Here is an 18720-nt window from a genome sequence, read left to right on the forward strand (position 1 = left end):
AATAACTAAATTATTTTACACTACCACTCCAGTAAAAACAGAGCATGAGAGATAACTAGAGTCAGTGTGCAACTTCTGTTTCCTTATCACATTTCAGAACTAAATTCTGATGTTACTGACATTTCCATACAAGAGAACATGCTTGGTCATTTTAATGCAGCTGTCACAAGGTTCCAGTTCATATCACAAAACTACACAGTAACCATGATAGGTAGCTTGCTTTAAAATCTCTGCGTTTGTATTGGTCTTTTGGCTCTTGGCAATATAACACCCTCAGGAAAGTAAAATGGAAAGGTTAAGCTAGGGATTTATTTGGCAGTTTCCTCTTTACTGCCCAAGTCCTGCTCACACTTAGAAGAGCCAATGTCCTGCTTGTAACTCTTTTGTTTGTCCTTTGACCTAGACCACAGTAACATTTGCTTTATAGATCTAGCTTAGCTCTCCTTGAATACAAGCACACGTTAATGTTTGCCTTGGTTTCCCAACATTCACCTGTGTTGGCACTGCACAAAATGCTGAGGCAGATTTACACAAACAAGCTTATTTGCAGAGTCCACTGATGATGGTAAGGCACTCAAGCTGCCTTAGGGAAAAATAAAGGACAGAAAAACGTGATAGGCATAGGGGGAACTCTACTCAGTGGTCCGGGAGGAATCACTGATTCTTGGAATCACTTAGGTTGAATAAATCCTTTAATATAGTCCAACTGAAAACCTGACACGGACAAGTCCACAAAAAGAAGCAGTGGGATGACCAAGGAGCCTTCTCCAGGCGCTCCTTACAGCACAGCTGTAAAGACACAGGTTACAATTTCTACCACCTTTCCCTTCTATTATTGCAGCCGTTTCAGCCTGGACCTACACAAACTCCCAGTGTGCAGAGCTTCCACATGCGATGGCCCCAGTGCTGCTGGGAGCACGGCTGGACAACACTTTTCAAGTGCTGCACGCCGACTGCTAAGGTTCACGTGCGATTCACTGAAAAACAACTGAAGTACAATTCGCTGTTTCGTCACGGCAGAAATGGGGAAAGGCGCGGGAACGGGTCAGCAGCCGATGTGGGCCGGCGGGAGCACCTCCCTCCCCGCCGCCCACCGCGACCCCCGCAAGCGACACCGCCCGCCCAGCCCGCGGGAGCGAGACCAGCACCGCCCGCGCGCGGGAAACCAGAGCCCGCGCGCCCCTGCCCTGCCCCCCGCCTCGCCCCCAGCCAATGAGCGGGCCCAGCGGGGAGGAGGCGGGACCTCCGTGGTGACGTGACGGCGCGTGACGAGCGGGAAGAGCTTCCACCCGCGGGAGAGGCGGGGTCACGTGGGGGGGCAGCGCCGTGCCGCGCCGCCACGCTGCGGACCGTTCCATTACCCGCCGGATGGGGGGGGCAGGAGGAGCCAGGCGGAACCACAGCGGGCAGGGGGCGGGGCCAGCTCGGGGCGCTCCTGTGACGTGAGGCGGCGCGGGGCGGGCGGCGGCAGCGGAGCGAGGCAGGGGAGCGCCGAGCAGCAGCGGGAGCAGCAGCCCTCTCGTTTCTCTCGTTTCTCCGTATCGCCACCATGAGTCGGACCCTTAGGACACTTACGTTCCCCCTCGTCGTCGTTTCCGTGGCGTGCTGCCTTTGCGGGCTGGCCGCGATCGCAGAGGCGAGCGGCGACTACGGTGAGTGATTCGCGCCCTCCCCCCACCTTTCCTCCGGGAGCTGCTGACGGGGCAGCCCCGCCCCATGCCCGGCGCTGTGGGGAGCGAGGCGGGCTCCGCGCACCGAGCCCCGCCGGGGCTGTCTCTCTGCCGGGAGCCCTGGGAGCCTCCGGGAGCCTCCGGCAGCCTCCGGGAGCCTCCGCAGCCGCCCTGCTTCCTGGGCGCTGTGGGGCCGCTATCCTGCTTGTACTGGTCCGGGACCCGTTACCCCCGGGGACCTTGGAGGGTGCCAGGGAATTGTGCGCGGCTGCTTCTTGCACCCTTGGAACGGGTCTGGGAGCAGCGGGTGCCTCGATTCAGCCGTATCGTTCTGTCCCTGCTGCCGCGCGTTTCTTATCCCGGTGTGAGCCCCGTTACTCGCCCCGTGGGTTTGCCCCCAGTCTCCCACAGCTCGGGCCCTGTGGGCTGTTTGCCAGAGTGTTTGCGGGGCCGAGAACCTCGAAATAGAGCCCCAAGTCGAGGAGACAGCAACGAAAAAGAACAAAAAGTTGTCTGGAAGTGCTTCAGCGTTCCCTGACCGCGTTCCGTAGTGGCGCTGGGTGCAGCCGAGGGTGACGCTGCCCGGTCACCGCTGCTGCAGCCCGCAGGGATCCCCTGTCCAGCCGTGCCCCGCCGGCGGGATGCGGGACAGCCTGCGGGGAGCCTGCGCCGCTCCCGGGCTGCTCCGCCAGGGGTTAACACGCCGCTCCTCTGCGGCGGGAGAGGGCGCTATTGGGCCGGCAGGACAGACCCCTCCAGTGGTTCCTGGTGTCCTCCTCGAGTGTAAGGGGAGTATCCGCATTTATGCTGTGCGAGAGCCAGTACAGCGGGTTTATCTTGGGAGCGAACGTCAGCTGAAAAGCTGAGTTCGTGGTATCAGAGTCTTTTTTTTTCTTTTTTTTGTCACTGAAGAACAGGCGTCTGCTGGTGGGGAGAGCTGGGGAATTTGCTGTTAGACCATGTTAACCCACCAGGGTCTTTCACAGCAGGAGGTGTCATTGGGACAACGTCTGAGACCCTGCTGCAAATTCTGATTTTAATTGATAAAAATATCTGATGATATGAGTCTGGTCCTCCCCTAGGTTTGTCTGGGAAGGCTGTTTTGGAGCTAAATTAGAAGTCCTGGTGTACCTGGTGTAAGTTGGCTCTACTGGCTGTCTTCCTGTCTTAACAGATGTACTGTGCTAAATTTTCCACATACCAGTGAGAAATCTACAAAAGTGAAGGTTGTTCATTTGTCAGAGGCCGTTGTGTGTGCTGTGGTCATTCCTCAGATGTATACTCACCATAATTGACTGACTTTTTTCCCCTTGAAATCTGTTATCGAGAAGCAGTCATAAAGCTCTTGAAGTGCTTTGAGTGCTGCCTTCCTGAAGGCAATAGGGCAGCTGTTGCACACCTCACTCATGCAAACCCACAAAGATCTTTTAATCTCTTCTTGTGTGAAAGGGAAGAAATAGTGCCAGCCTTTCTGACCTGATCCTGCCATTACCAAGAGAAAGGCTGTGTGGATTCAGGCTTGCTTTGGATTGTCAGAATACTGAAGTTAGTTCATTTGTAGTTGTTACTTGAGAGGTAAATGAGCATGCTGACTGCCAAAGATCTGTGGATAGCAACGTTCCTTTCATGGGGAAAAGTGAAAGGTCACCCCAAGGTGCCTGGAGTGGGTGGATATGATGTGAAAAGTGCTGAAGAACATGCAACAGAAGGAGTTGTGGGTTGTATGTGGGTTTGCTGAGTATGATGGCTGTATGAGTAAGTCTCAATTAAAACTAATGTGGTAAAACTGTAGATGGAGAGAAGATCTTACTTGATCCAGTTAGTGGATGTGTTGTCATTGTGGTTTTAAGGTAACAATGTTTGACTGAGATTGACGTAAAAAAGCAGCTGGACTGGTTAGATTGCTGGCTTCTGCCATGATCAAAATACGAACAGATGGAGTTTTTTTTTTCTACTCTCTTTTTCATGCATGTGTACATTAATTTCTTCAGATTCTTGTCTTTATTTCCCATACTTTGATTGCTTTCTACTGTAGCACTATTTATAGCTGGCTGCATTACCTAAAAGAAAAATGTAATCAAAAAGAAACAAGCACTTACCATCTGAAGCTTCAATTAACTGCAAAATTAATTTACTGGACCTCAGCATCTTTGCTAGAGTAGTGTATGCTCCATTATCTGAGTTTACCATAGTTAGAGGTTGCATGAGGCAAAATCATGTTGTACATATGGGGTCTGGTTTGAAAGTATCAGCAGTATCTGGAGGGAAATGCATTTATTTCTTGTCAAAAGCATTCATAAGCTGTAGCTTTCTTTAAATTGTACTTTGTTCACTGAAGAGGATTGTGTCTTAACCTGGGAGATGTACATATGGGTGGATACAGATCTCAGGTTATTTTCTGTGGGTGAAGTTGCTCTTTTGACAGTGTTCTAATCAATGTGGGTTTCTTGTTTTGTTTTGTTTGTTTGTTTTGTTTTCTAGACATCTGTGGAAACATTTCTGACTGCAATTCCTGTATTAATAAGACAAGTTTAGGCTGCCTGTGGATCAAATGTGAAGGTAAGGAGGACTGTGCTGTGCAGATCCTCACTTTGCCATTGTTAAGGAAACTTCCATGTCTGACCCTTCAGTCACATTCATATCCCCAGAGACTTCCACTGCCAGAACTGAGGGCCCTTTGCAGTGGATGGCTCCAGTGACCCAACAGGTGTCCAGCTTGGCTCCCTTCACACCCAGTCAGACCAGGTTTCCTCACTGGTTCAGCCCCGGGTTTCCCATTCCAGAGTCTCAAATGTCTTTTTTATAAAACAATTTATTCCTAGTGCAGTAACACAAAAACAGCTCGAGCAGGTGCCTCCAAGGAGGACCCCCAATGGAGGAATCCATGGGCTTTTATACCCTCCCAGTCTGTGGACCAAAGTTGAGGATCATCAGCCCCTGCCATGTCTCTGTGTCCAGTCACCTGGCTGGACTACAGGTCCCCGTGTCCTTGGTTATGTAAAGGATCTGCAGATCCCAGCCTTTTGCCTCTCCTGCCCCTCAGAGCTCAATCTGCAGCTCTCACTGCAGCTGTTCACTGAGCTGCCTGCACTGAATGGGTTCCTCAACACTGTGCAGAGCCTTACACCCAGCTAGACCTGCTTCATTTACACTGACGTTGATTACAACCTAAAGGAGCATTAACACAAGTCTGACCTGTCTGTAACACGAGTCATTCATCTGTCTTCATCTGAGAAGCTGAGATGCTTAACATGTTCAAAATACTCCCAAATTTTTAAGGCTTCTGGTTTAAATCTGTGCTGTTGATAAGTTTATGTTTTCCTGGTGGTTCAGAATGTTTCTAGGACAAACAAGTCACTTGTGTTTGCTGTTAGGGAGCCACAAGTAGATTCTGTGATGCAGGCACGGCTCTGTGCTTCACCTGGTGGTCACAACCGCTGCTCCTGAACTGAAGTACAGTTAGGGAGAGGAATTCATTAAATAAGAGTAGTTAATAGCAGTGTTCATAAAACTGAGCAATGTGCCCCACTGAAGGGAGCATGACAGAGGCAGAGAAGCATTAGCTGGTCTCAGAGCCTTGTTTTTCCCATTGTAGGTGAATTGGATGTAACTGCATTTAGGTGACCTCTGGTACTCAGTCCTGGAGAAGATGAGGTTGCTGTTGACAAAATCATACAAAGGTTACATAAGCAGTCCTCAGGTGGATTATTAGTACATCTTATGTGAGGTAGAAACACAATGGCTTGACTGCAGTAATGATTTTTGTAGCACTTGATTGTAGGTGACCAAGAAGGGTTATATATCAAGGCTGGGTTGTTTTGGAACTAATGAAATCAATTTTGGATTCAGCTTGCCCTTCAAGAAGTTTCTAGTTTTTCTATTTTTCTAGTCCTGCATGTGGTGTTGGACCACCAGGCACATCCTGCAAAAGCCCAAGAGATCTGTGTAAATTTTTTCAGGGAGGACTGTGTGCAGGCAGAGAATAAGAAACTGATGTCTTCAACAATTTCAAGGTCAAGGACCATTTTGAAAAGCTGAAACAAAATTTTGCTTGGATGTAGAATTTTTCAAGACAGTAAGATTTTTTATTTTTTTTTATGATGCTACCATAGACATGCAAAATATTTGACTTAGAAAATGCCACAAAATAGTAGAAACACTCTTTGATTTTATCAGCTATAAAGAAAAAATATCAAGCTATACTGCTACATCAAAATGATGCATAATCATGTATGGTAAATACTGCCCAAGTGCTCAGTGAGGGAGTAACTAATGAAAGAAAACACTAAAACTTCTTGTATTATTAATATAATGCTGAAGTCCTGTATATTAAAGTGGCTTTAATGTTATCTTGGCTAGCAGATGGTGTTTAGTTTGGTCCTATGAACAGCTTATTACTCTTTAGGAACAATGTCTCAAGCACCTTAGACTTCAGCTACTGTATAATATCTTGTCTCTTCTTTTCTGACAGATAAAAATCCCGTATGTGTCAATGAAACAGAAAAACCTAAGTCTGAAGAATGTAAAACTGAAACACAGTGTTCATGTAAGTGTTTAGATACTCAGTTTTCATGTGGTTTAATGTGAAGCAGTTGTGTTTAGAACTCCTTTGTTGGCCTTTTGTTGAGATGCTGTCTACAATTTATGTAAGCACGTACAAGTATGTAAATAAGAACTTTGCTTCCTGCTTAAAGGTATGATACGTGATACTAAAATATACAACTCCATTGTGCATTCAGTTAAATGCTTACTGTTGCTGTTTCAGGAAGCCTGATATGTTTCATTTAACACATCTGGCTACTGCCTTGGTTTCTTAGATTAAAATAGGTGTTTCCTGTTAAATACAGCACATCTCAAGGAATTTGTCAGTGTCTTCAAGGCAGTAAGCTGCATATTGAACAAAAAAAGTAACCTGCTAAGTCATCTGAGACACAGTAAATAGGAAGAGCTTATGAACCTTCCAGTTTTAATTAACTAGCTCAAATCTTCATGCAGTTCTGAAATACAGGATATAGAACTGCCTAAGATAAATCCTTTATGCTAGGAATGTGCTCAGTTGCATATCTACTTCAGACTTTTGTGCTTGTTGTGCAAAGCAGTTTTGTAGAATATGAATAATTTAGATAAGATATTGAATTTCACTTTTGTGAAGCCCCCCCCCATTTCAGTTTTTCTGAATTCTGTTAAGAAATTAACTTTAAAACAGGATTTTCTGGCTTTAAGATTTAGAACAGCAAATGAAAACACTGAATAATCTTGCTTAGGTGAATTAAACAGTTCCGTTAAAGAGACTGGCTGACACCAACAGAGATGAAGTTTCCATGCTGCTTTGGGCTATCTTGTGGTGGTGACAGCCAGTCAGAAATAATTCCTTTTGGCTTGGACTTGAGTGTTGTTTCTAAAATTGTAACAATCACCTCTTGATCAGGAGTGCTGAAAGAACTGGTTTTTAGTGCTTTCCAAAGACAGCATGCTGTTATAATGGCTTGTTATAATGTATCTGAGGAGAAATGTTTCTGCAGTCTTTTCTGTTAAACTTGTGGTGACATTATCGAGTTGCTGTGTTTAACTTCTGCAAATTCAAGGAAATAAATTTTCAATAATTGGAAACAAATAGGGGACTTTGTAGGTGTGAGAGAAATCTGTATACCTTTTTGACTCTCAGTTGTTTTGGCTCAACACTGCCTCAAGGGATTGACACGGGAAGAACATTGGCAGCCTTTTAGGTGGCCTTGAACCACCTAGATGCAAGTGGGAGCCAAGAGAATGTAGATTCTGATGTATCCAACTTATCTCTGTAGAAACAGTCACCTCTGATTTCCCACCCTGATGAATTATGCTCAAGATATAAATAACCACACTTGAATGAACCTGAGCATTAAAAACTTCTGGGGATCATGTTTTTTCAGCAGGAGGCTTGCTGATGTATCAGTTTAGATAAGCTGTCTATATGTGATCAACCCACTACAGCTGGTAACATAGTAAGTTGCAGGAGGCTTCTCAGTTCCGTGTTTTGTGGGCTGTGAGGGGTTTTTTTTGGTATGATGTGTACTGAAGCTGACAGCACCTACATCCAACAACAACTCTCAGAACAGGAACTGTAGCTAAACTTTCAGATTCTTGACTGGTTTTCACTCCATTCTGATTCAGTTATCTAACTAATGCTTATTTATTGTTGAACTTGATAGCTCAGGTTCGGTCTCAGTTGCAGGGAGGTTGAGATGCAGTACTCTATACCTAGTTTCCTGTGTAAAGCATGCACAGTTTCTGCTTGGACAGTAGGGTTCTTCTCACTCAGGTTTGCTTTGAGGAATCTTGAGTTGCCAGTTGAACACTGGCTTGATTGGGCTGCCTTTGACAAGATTTTTCATGTAGTCACTCATGCAACTTTTGATGTTAGTATGGTGGATTGAAAAGCTCTGTAATCTCAAACTAAAACTACAGTAGAACTCAGTGCTGTATGAAATTCCTAAAGCTATGCCTGCTGATTTTGTTTTGTTGGGTTGTTTTTTAGTTCAATACCAGCATTAACCTCTCTAATGTAACTCTTGATTTTTTCTTAGCTGCCACAGTTTCTCCTCCTACCAATGTTACTACGGCATCTTCCAATGTCACTGTAACACCTACCAATGCCACCACTGCCTCTTCCAATGCAACCACAGCGTCTTCCAATGCTACCACAGCCAGTTCTGCCACCACAGCTCCTACTCCTATAGGTAATACAGTAGCACTGAACTCAGAATAGCAGGAAACTAGGAACTGGTGAATAACATGAGGGAATGGGGCTTCTTCCAAAGTTCACTGTAGTAGCTTGGCTACTAAAAATCTGGTGTGCAGAATGCATAAATGGTTCCAAGGTTTGGAAGAAATGGATTTTAGAAAACTCTTAGTAATGTTGGTGGAAAGTATTTTCTGTGTTAGAAGTTGGTGCAGTGGTAATTGAATTGGTAATTGCCGCTAATCATGAATTCTTAAGAGTTTGGTTTTTTGGGTTTTTTCAAAAATTTTTCTGCCATCACTACAATTAAAGTATTTGTTCAAAAAATAACCTAATCTTTAAAAACTTGCTGATTAAGGGAGGTGGGAGGTAACAAGTTGGTACTTGATTAGGCTCAGAACATCCTAATGTACAGTAGGGTGATGTTTAGCTTTGAGTAAACCCACAAATGTTGACACTTGTCCCAGGCTCAGAGTGGAATACTGATGAATTTTTAGTAATACTAATCTTTAGGGGTGGGGAAGATGCCATAGACCCAGATTATGTAGGTTAATAATGGAAGTTTTTAGGAGACAGTTTTGTTTTAGGTGAGTGGTGTTATTCCAATGATGGCATTCTTTGAGGTCAGGAGAAGAAAGAGTGTGTGTCTCCTGTCTAGATGTATTCCATTAAATAGTTTTTTAATACAAGTAATACTAACTGGTTCTACTGACAGTTTAATTAACGTCCTTTGCCTTGATGCAAGATTCTCAGTTTGTCTTGAAGCAGAACTCTTGATTCTTGTTCAAATACCAGCATTTGTATGAATGCTTGAAAGAAAAGTCATTTTGTCTGAACAAAGAATCACTGATCTGTGGAAAACCTTGAAATATTTGGATAACAATAGTACGCAAGTCTGAAAATAATCCTTGTTGCAGAAACTTGGCTTAATGCCATGCAGCTCACCACCTAAATTGTGTGGGATACAGACTGAGGGCAAAGCTTATCCTTGTTAAAGCAAAACAGGAAAAATCATTTGTATAGGAACTCCAGTGCTTGCAGACTTTTCTTTGGAGCTTATGGTGTATACATACTGTCTTCTCTCAAACAGCCAACGTCACCAATGCAACTACTCATGCTCCTCAGCCTAAACCTACCGTTACTTCAGCTACCACGACACCCACTACTGCAGGTAACTGCTACAACTGTCATAATTAAAGCATAAATTACTTAGAAATCAGTCTTGCTTTAAAAGAGCTGTCTTGATAGACTTACCAATTGACAACATTAAAGTAGCATTGGTGTATCTGGTGTTGTCACTTCTAACTTTATGGCAAGTCTAATTTTGTTAGGGTTGTGTATGCAAGTAGCAAGGTTACATAGCCTGAGAAACAGAGCTAATTGTTGAGATAGAGAAAGTCAGAAACATGTTGGTCAAATGAGATCAGCTGGATGATTTTAATAGTGTGCTTGGAAGTCCCTTGTTAACTCCCTTGTCTCTGGGAGGTGGTATTTTTTTTTTTGCACCATAATAATGCTTTTATTTTGTTTTTGTTAAATGACATTGTGCTACAATGATGGGAATAAGCTGAAGTTTTTTACTTCCAAGTCAGTCCTAAATATGCCATTTCATGAAAAGCTCTCACAAAGTAGAACTCTTTAAAACAACCCATCAGCAGATGGCTGTTATTTCCAGACTTGTATTTGTGTTTCAGCTGATTTTTTAAGCATAACTCTTGGGTCCAGTAGATGGAAGATAACAATTTATGTTAAATATAAGCAAGAAAAAAGTGGAACATGGAGCAGCAACTGGAAAATATGCCTTGAATGTGGGCATATCAATAATGTGCTTTATGTAAAGGAGAAAGACTTTGTCTTTTTGAAATACAAGTAAAGTCCAGCTGGGTATTGCTCAGTTTTGAGGTCCAGAGCAGTTTGTCTATAAATAGTTCTAGCCTTGTACAAACAACATTTAATCAGAATTTCAGTACCACTAATCTAAATACTGATGCTGTAATGTCTTCATTTTTGATTATTTTTTGTTTTCTTATTGGTGTTTTGATGTTTTGAGTAATCCTAATACAAAGAATCAAGCACTAAAATCTGTAAAACTGTTGGGGGCATTGTGCACTTACAGTTTCTAATTTGGTGTTCAACAGGTTCAGATACTACTGTGGCTCCTGTACCTGTTCCACGCAAATCTACATTTGATGCTGCAAGTTTCATAGGTGGAATTGTCCTTGTTCTGGGTCTGCAGGCTGTTATTTTCTTTCTGTACAAATTCTGCAGATCTAAAGACCGAAATTACCACACGCTTTAGGACCTGCCCCTTGGTAATGGACTAGTAGCCCAACACCTGTAGTTCACTGAACCAAAATATTTTCTGTTGCTCATGGAAGACAGCAGTTCATAATATCCTTTAAATCTCTAAAAGAAGACTTTAAATGAATATTTTTGCAACATTATAGTTGGCAAGAAGTGATATGAATCTCTTCAACAGGATTATTTGCAATATGCTGCATGGGTTCTAATGGCTGTTTTATTTTCCTTTAGTGGCTGCTGATGTGGGACTTTCCTTGATATGCCAAATGTAGAATGTTTAGAGATTCTTATTCAGTGGCAACACTGTCCAGTAGACAATCGTAAAATGACTTTTTCTGAAGGCTAATTGAAACAACATCTGATACAGTATCCCTTCAGTTTTGTCAAGATGTGAATTACTGGTGACTGATTTCAGGGAGTGAAATACCATTTATAGTAGCTTATGGCTCATACAGTGTGTTGCTAGAAAGATGGACAAAAATGTAGAATTAGACAATGTCTTAACAGAATAACATAACTTTTTTTTTTTTTTTAAACACAAGAATAAAAGTTGCCTCATAAAATCATTCCAAACAGAATTCCTATGCCATTTCCAATTAATGTTGAGGGTGGATGTAGGAATAATCCTTCTAATGGGGAAATAAATATTAGTGCCTTAAAAGACTAAATTTCAGTAGGCTGTAAGCATGTCCCAGCTATCTCAAAGCTAAATAGAACTTTTAAGTATTTGCTTTACATAGGAATATAGAATATATGTGACTTGAGCATTCCAGTTAAAAAAAAAAATCCCTAGGATAACTGTCCCTTAGTGATTTTGTTTTAGAGTGAGGAGTATGGTGCAGCGATGTTCAGGCACAAACAGAAGCTTTGACTTGTTTACCTTTTGTTCTGGCCTACAAAGATCAACCATAAAACTAATGCTATAATTCAGTTCACTCCCTGTATAAAAAGGCAACAGCTCACATTTATACTTGAAATCCTGATGTTTGGGAAATCCTGATGTTTTCGTTATTCAAACGGTTCTTAAAACTTGTTGCAATTCATTTCAGAAGCTTGAGTTGTTTTATTACTCTCCTGTATGTCTGCTTGCTGAAGGAGCAATTAAGGATCATTTGGAGGATCTCCTGATTTGGTCCTAGTCAGGATAGCTGTAATCCTGGGACTGACAGCTACATCTTTTTTCTTTCCCTTCTCCCCTTCCTGGCTTCAGGTTTGTGTCACCTTGTAGTGAACTGGTTAAGGAAATCTATTCAGCCAAATAGTTTAGGCTAGTTTTTTGTTTTGTTTTGTTTTTTTTTGCCTTTGGCTGGATCAGCCACGTGATCTGAACATCAAAGGTACGTCATCTCCAATGAGGACTGACTTGAGTACCTGTGAAAATAAATCCACAGGAAAAACGGAAGTAGAGATAAACTCAAATGGTGTGGGTAGCACATAATGCATAGCTTCTGATGATATCCCCTGATCATCAGTTTTGGGATGATCTGTAGTACTGTCTTACTAGCTCTGACTTGACTGGAAATTGGCACCTAAGACAAAAATAGCATTGATAGCAGATAATAGTCATGGCAGTGGGACTTGAATTACAAAGCAAATTAAGTGCATTTCAGTTGGAAACTTGAAGTGTATAGTGTTGCTTTCTTGTGTTCTTTTAGTTTGAATGGCATTGTTTCTATCGTGCTGCATAGAAAACTCAAATTGCTACACAGTGCAGAGATTACTCACCAGTACTGTATCTTTGAATTCATTAGCTTTTGGTTTTCTAAACAAAACTAAGACAATCAGCTCAGGTTTATGAAAACAGCAGTGAGCAGCCAGTTTTCAGCAACAGTATGTGGATGAGTTAGGCAGTATATCGTTGGCCTTATTGTGAAATCACTTAAATCTGTCCTTTCCCTATCTAAGAACTATTTTGCTACATTTGTTAAAAAAAAAATAAATCCATGAGCTTGTATTCTGTGCTTTGAAGTGAACAAAATACTCAATTGAAATATGTCAGTTTGCCTTCAGCTCAGCAAAGCAAACTGTATGTAGTATACAATTTTTGGCCTCAAAGGGCTCTTTTGGGAAACTTGCAGAAAAGTCCTACAGAACACTTCATAGCATGGAGAACATTGCCACAGAAAAATCTCTCTGTAAAATGTTGCTGAAATGCTTATTCATGAGCTTTGCTTATCCTGATTTAGGTTGCCGATAAAATATGTTGGTAAAACAAACTAAAAATAATGTTTAAAGTGCCTTAAAATTGCTTACTTGTTTGCCTCAAATTTTGTTTAAAAGGATAGAAGGAATACCTTGCCTTAGTTACTAAATTTGTTGCAGTGCCAGCAATTGCTATTTTCCAAGACTTTAGGAAACCCAGGATCTCTGGCATGTAAAAATGCCTGTCTGAAAAACTCAAGTTTGTGCTGTGTCAATTTAGTCACGTTCTGGAAGGCCTGCACTACACACCTCTTGCTCATTAGCCTTGCCAGCAAGGTGTAATTCCACAGTTCAGAGCTGCGGCTTGAATTGTTTCCCTTTTAGTTGTTTGGGGGGAGGGGAGGCTGGGTTATACATCTTCACCATATGCTTGGCTGCCTCACTGTCAAAAGTAATTACTCCTTTGTGAAATGCAGTATCAGCTGATCTGTGCTGTGTACTAGCAAAAAACCTGAAGTAACAACTTGCAGTTTTTCTTGGCCTTGTGTTTTGAAGTGGAAGGTAGCTCATAGATCTGTAGTTGTACTTGCCCCTAAATCAGTTTTAGGCACTGAATCGTAGTGACTCTTCAAGTTATCTGGCTTTTTCTTGAAGCCAACTTGTGCAAATACCAAGCTGTTACCTTACGAATGTTCTCTGCAAGTGTTGCTGTTAAAGTTTGTATTTGTCTTCAGTGGAAGAAAACTGAAGCAGTTGTAATCACAAAACCAAATTGATAAATAAAATCTGTTGAATGGAATTTTACTTGTGAACTTTCTTTAATGTGAGAAAGCCCCGAGCAGAATGTCTGCTTGCTGACTTGGAGATGAGCTGTTTCCCATGGGAATGGAGAAATATTAAGGGAAAGACGAATAATGGAAGGTTTGAAGAGTTAGTTCCCCTAAAAACAGTATTAGCTTTGTATTTAACAAAACTGATTCAGATTTAGAATTACCTCAAGAAGAATTCTCATTCAGGTCATATTTTTCCATGTTAGCTTAACTCTTGTTTTCCACTTAAAGCCAAAGAGGAGCAAAGTATGCATTAAGTGTTACACTTGTAACAACCTGTGAGACTTAATACTCCTTTTTGTAAGCAGAGTTTGTAATACTGGATGTCAGGTGGAAGAGGGGCTGCTGTGTATGTTTGCACAGAGGCTGTTAGAACTTTCATGAAAAAGGTATTGCTCTGAGCCTTATTTCTTTTCTGATTGCAAAGAACCACGGAGTGGTTGCGATTGGCAGGGACTTCGGGGATCATCTAGTTTCAACTCCTCTGCCCTGGGCAGGAGCACCTTCCACTAGACCAGGTTGCTCCAATGCCAGGTCGGATGGAGCTTTAGCATTACCAGGGATGGGATATCTGCAGCTGCTCTAGACTCACTCCTGCAGGTTTGACAGATGCAGTGCTCGAGGTGGATTCACAGGAGCCGGGTGGAGAGCAAGAATCACCTTCCATGACCTGCTGATCACACTTCTCTTGATGCACCCCAGTACATGGTTGTTCTGGGTTGTGAGTGCACATTGCCAGCTCAGGTTGGGCTTCTCGTTGACCAAAACATCTAAGTCCTCCTCAGGACTGCTCTCAGTCCATTCACAGCCCAGCTTGTATTTTTGTGATTGTGCCCACCCAGATGCAGGGTGAGCACAATGGCCTTGTACATATCCTTGCATATGGCCTTGTTGAACTTCATGAGGTCTGCACAGTCCCACCTGTCAAACCTGCCAGGGTCCCTCTGGATGACATCCCTTCCCTCCAGTGTGTCCACCACACAGCTTGGTGTCATTGGCAAACTTGCTGAGGGTGCCCTTGATCCCAATGTCTGTGTCACTGACAAAGCTGTTAAACAGTGCTGGTCCCAGTCCCGAGCCCTGAGGATGCCTCTCATCACTGGTTTCCCCTTGGACATTGAGCCATTGACTGCAGCTCTGAGTGTGTCCATCCAGCCAATTCCTTATCCACCCTGTGGGCCATCTGTCAAATCCAGGTCTCTCCAGTTTAGAGACAAAGATGTCATGTGGGACAGTGTCAAATACTTTGCACAGGTCAAGGTAAGTGATGTCTGTCACTCTTCCTTCACCCACCAATGCTGTAACCCCATTGTGGAAAGCCACCAGATTGGTCAAACATGATTTGCCCTTAGTGAGGCTGTGCTGGCTGTCACCAATTGTGTCTTTATTTCCCATGTGCTTTAGCACTAGATTCCAAGAGGATTTGTTCCATCTTCTTACCAGGCACCAAGGTGACACTGACCAGCCTGTAGTTCCTTGGACCTTCCTTTTTTCTTTTTGTTTTTAAAAATGGGATTACATTTCCCCTTTTCCAGTCAGTGGGAGCTAAGCCTGACTACCCTGACTTCTCAAATATGATGGATAGCAGCTTCATCTACCAGTTCCCTCAGTCCCCACATGCCAGGGAAATTATCAGTATGCTTGAGCAAGAGAACAGAGGGTGTGCAGTTCTGTGGTTGCTGACTGACTGAAATGATAACCAGCTCTGGAGGAAGAAACCTCAGTTTCACATCATGACCTTGATAGTTATGTGTGTAGTGTATCAAGTATGAATGTGTATTGACATGACTCAGTTGTATATGATGAGAAATTGCAAAAAAGTTAGCTGTAGTTCTGGAAAGGCTGTATGGGAATGAAGGAAACCTAGAGCCTCCTGATGTTATTAAAATTGCTTTGCCATCTGGGAAATCATCCATCTACTCCATGGAGTTGAGGACTGAATTCAGCTTTTGTTACAGTGCACCACTGAAAGTCTGTGTATAGTGGTTTATCCCTATAAGACCAGTCTGTGTTACTGCTGTTCTTTGAAAACAATCTCCTGTAGGTATAACATTTTTTCTAAAGTAGACTTTGAATTTTGCTATATTGAGTAATACTTCAGGTGTTTTAACAAGAAGCAGCCCTTTAACAAGACACAGTCCTTCCCTTTTGCTACTGCAGTGGCATGTAAGTGCTTCATACAGATGCTATTGCTCTACTTCCAAATTGGCATTTGGTTTCTGGAGTATGCTCAAATCACATTTGATGGCTTCTCTAGTGACAACTGACCTTGGATAGTTATCACTCACCTTGTCCTTTATTTACTGCATACCTTAGAAAGAAATCCTGTTATTTGATAGCTGATTCCACAGCATTCTGGGAATAAAGTTACTTGTTTCAATGTAGCAGCAAGCATGCATGAATTAAAACTCTTTTCAGTAATGATGAAGGATGTCAGCCCTATTCTAGGAATCCTGTATCTCTACATACTGTATCTCTATGTACTGCAGCATTTCTAATGCAACTCTGAGCTCTTTTAATCAGTGTTTAACCAAGACAATGCTGTTAAGTTTTGCCTGAATTTAATTCTAAGTCTTAGTTACTTTTAAAAATAGTGCTTAAGTGTTTGATTATTTGTGTTTACAAGCATCCAGGCAGGTGGATGATGCCAAAAGGCACATAGATTAATATTGTCACTAATCAAAAGCTGCAGTACAATTTGATCTCTGGAAGATACTCTGAGGCCTTTATTGTCTAGGCTATAAAAGCAAGCTTTTTTCCATGCAAGATAAATGCAGATATACTTATGAATATTTTCTGGTTTTTTCTAGTAGTGTAGCACAGTGGAAGGAGCTGCACTTCTTCCCCTCTCTAGGTGGAGAGTAGAGAAGGTACTGGGGCAGGTCAAGACAACACTTTTGATGAGTCATCTTTAAGCAGACACGAAAGGTTTAGTGTGCGCGCAGCAGCCTCTGGGCGTGAGAGCACTGCATCGGGCAGGATGTGGTAGACAAGGGCTGCAATAGGATGGCAGTAAAAAAAAAAAACAACAAAACCAATAAAACACAAGATACCAATGTTTTTCTCTAAGCACATAGCTGTGTTTTTCATCACCATTTTCCAAGGTTACCACGATCAAAGGAAGCCTTTCAGCCAATGTCCTTGCCCTTCTGTACTGTGCTGCACTGTGTGAAGGGGGAGCATGATGTGCTGCTCTTGCTCAGGAGGAGGATCTGCATCACCCAGTACCTAGGATGGATTAGCAGAGTGAATGACTGGAGCTGGTATTGAATACTGCGTCCAGATGCATTGAAGTACATGTGCACAGCACTGGAGTATTACTGCCTCTCTTTGATTTATGTGTGAGTTATTCTTTACTCTCCTCCTGTCTGCTAGGCACCTGGAAGCATAAGTAAGATAAAAAAAGTGTCATTAATCATGGCATAGTACTCAAAAAAAATTATCTCTTACACTATTGCTAACTAAATACCTCCTTCTTGCTCCCTTTCCTCAGTCAGTTTTTGGAATTTCTTTTCCCCATTTGCTAGCAATGCCTATTATCACCTTGCTCTTGAAATCTTCAAAGGGCTTTGACTGACTGTCCACATGAAACCTACTTGAGTCTGTATACAAATCACATCTTGCAGACTAGCAAAAAATCTGCTCATTCTGCAACCATATCAGCTGATTATCAATGCCATCATTACTTACTGGTTTTGGTCTTAGAGTGTTTCCTCCTGTGTCATTGCTGCTTCTTGGGTCAAAATTAAAAAGATATTGCTGGTAATGCTGACAGCTTGAACCTGAGCTGCAAAACCTGAAGAGTTACTAACAGAGAGTTAAACTAGAACTCAAGTAAATACAAAAGCTGTTGTTTTTGACCTCTAAGAGGTCAAAACCTCTAAGAAAAGTGTTAGGGTAAAGGGGGAAAAAAAAGGAACCCCAAGTTGTGAACATTCAGCATAATATAGTTGAATAATATATTGCTTAGTCTGCAAAAACCAATCCATGAATAATCTTGACAGGAGACAATTTTTGCAAACAGATGCAACCACTCACAAAACCTGAAATTTTCTGCAATTTTTGCAGCTCACCCCATGCCCTTTCAATTCATAGTAATGAGTTTATCAGCATTCATTCCTGCAGTGAGAGACATCACAGTGAAGCAGAAGATTTCTGCTGTCCCAAATCTACTTTATTATATTAAAGTATTTTCCCCACAACTGTATCTTTTCTGGTCGTGTTGAAAGCCACGATTAAAAGGTGTGGAGAGGTGTTAAAAGTTGGAGATCTGTTCCCAGTGGCACCAAATTCTCTAGTGAATTCCAGTCTTCAATTTAATTTCTGAAAAACAGAGATGCAGCCACTTAATGCCAACCCTTCAGCTACCAAGAAAAATCGCCACTGACTCAGAGGCTTTGCTTGCTATCAGCTTTGATGTGAGTTAGCCCTGATTAATATCTGTGTGCAATGTGGTGTGATTGTACCACTTCCTCACTCTGTGTTAGCATCTGCCACTAACTAGCTAAAAAAGATGAGGGTGTTTTTGCAGTGTATCTGTGATCCTGCACCTCATGTTGAGACACTTCTCAGATATGATCCAAGATTTTAGGTGTGGTTAACTGCTTCTGGCATTATTTCAGGATGCATGCCCAAGGGACTCTGGCCTTCTGCTGAAGCAGCAGGAGAGCAGCTGGCAGCTGGCCAGCGTGCACAAGGACCCGGTCTGGCCAGATGTATCAGGTGTCCACACATTCTGCAGCAGGGGCTTGAGAGGGCTGCCTACACAAACATAACATGAACCCAGAAAGAAGAGCAGCAACTGTACTATGCTGCTGAGACAGGGCAGGACCTAGTGCACTGGAGCGGGAAGAAGAGGAAGATTGGAAAGAGAAGGGAAAAAGACTGGAGAAAATACCTAGAGGAAAAGGCTCAGACTGCTAATCTGTAGATTATTCTTAAAAACTGTCTGAAGTCTTAGTCCACCTGGGCAATTCCTGAAGTTGACATGATCTGTTTCAAAAACACCATTGCCTTTACAGTCACAACACAGCTATTGCACATTAGAATTGCCACCCCT

The 18720-nt window shown here is 42.6% G+C and overlaps 1 protein-coding gene across 1 annotated transcript; it reads left to right on the plus strand.

The window, feature by feature from the left end:
* The first annotated feature begins 1443 nt into the window (after positions 1 to 1443).
* Positions 1444 to 13630, plus strand: CD164 (CD164 molecule). Its single transcript, XM_015623092.3, has 6 exons — positions 1444 to 1652; positions 4152 to 4229; positions 6142 to 6216; positions 8234 to 8386; positions 9479 to 9559; positions 10527 to 13630. The coding sequence occupies exons 1-6, from the start codon at positions 1550 to 1552 to the stop codon at positions 10685 to 10687; spliced, it is 651 nt and encodes a 216-aa protein (XP_015478578.1). The 5' UTR covers positions 1444 to 1549; the 3' UTR covers positions 10688 to 13630.
* Positions 13631 to 18720: the final 5090 nt, after the last annotated feature.

The sequence above is a fragment of the Parus major genome, chromosome 3 (assembly GCF_001522545.3).
Source record: "Parus major isolate Abel chromosome 3, Parus_major1.1, whole genome shotgun sequence".
Lineage (NCBI taxonomy): Eukaryota > Metazoa > Chordata > Aves > Passeriformes > Paridae > Parus > Parus major.

Bases quoted from the DNA above. Each gene is read 5' to 3' on its own strand.
- CD164 (XM_015623092.3), top strand. From the start codon at position 1,550: ATGAGTCGGACCCTTAGGACACTTACGTTCCCCCTCGTCGTCGTTTCC. The intron at 8,387-9,478 runs GTAATACAGTAG...TCTCTCAAACAG, and splicing joins CACAGCTCCTACTCCTATAG to CCAACGTCACCAATGCAACT. The intron at 9,560-10,526 runs GTAACTGCTACA...GGTGTTCAACAG, and splicing joins CACGACACCCACTACTGCAG to GTTCAGATACTACTGTGGCT.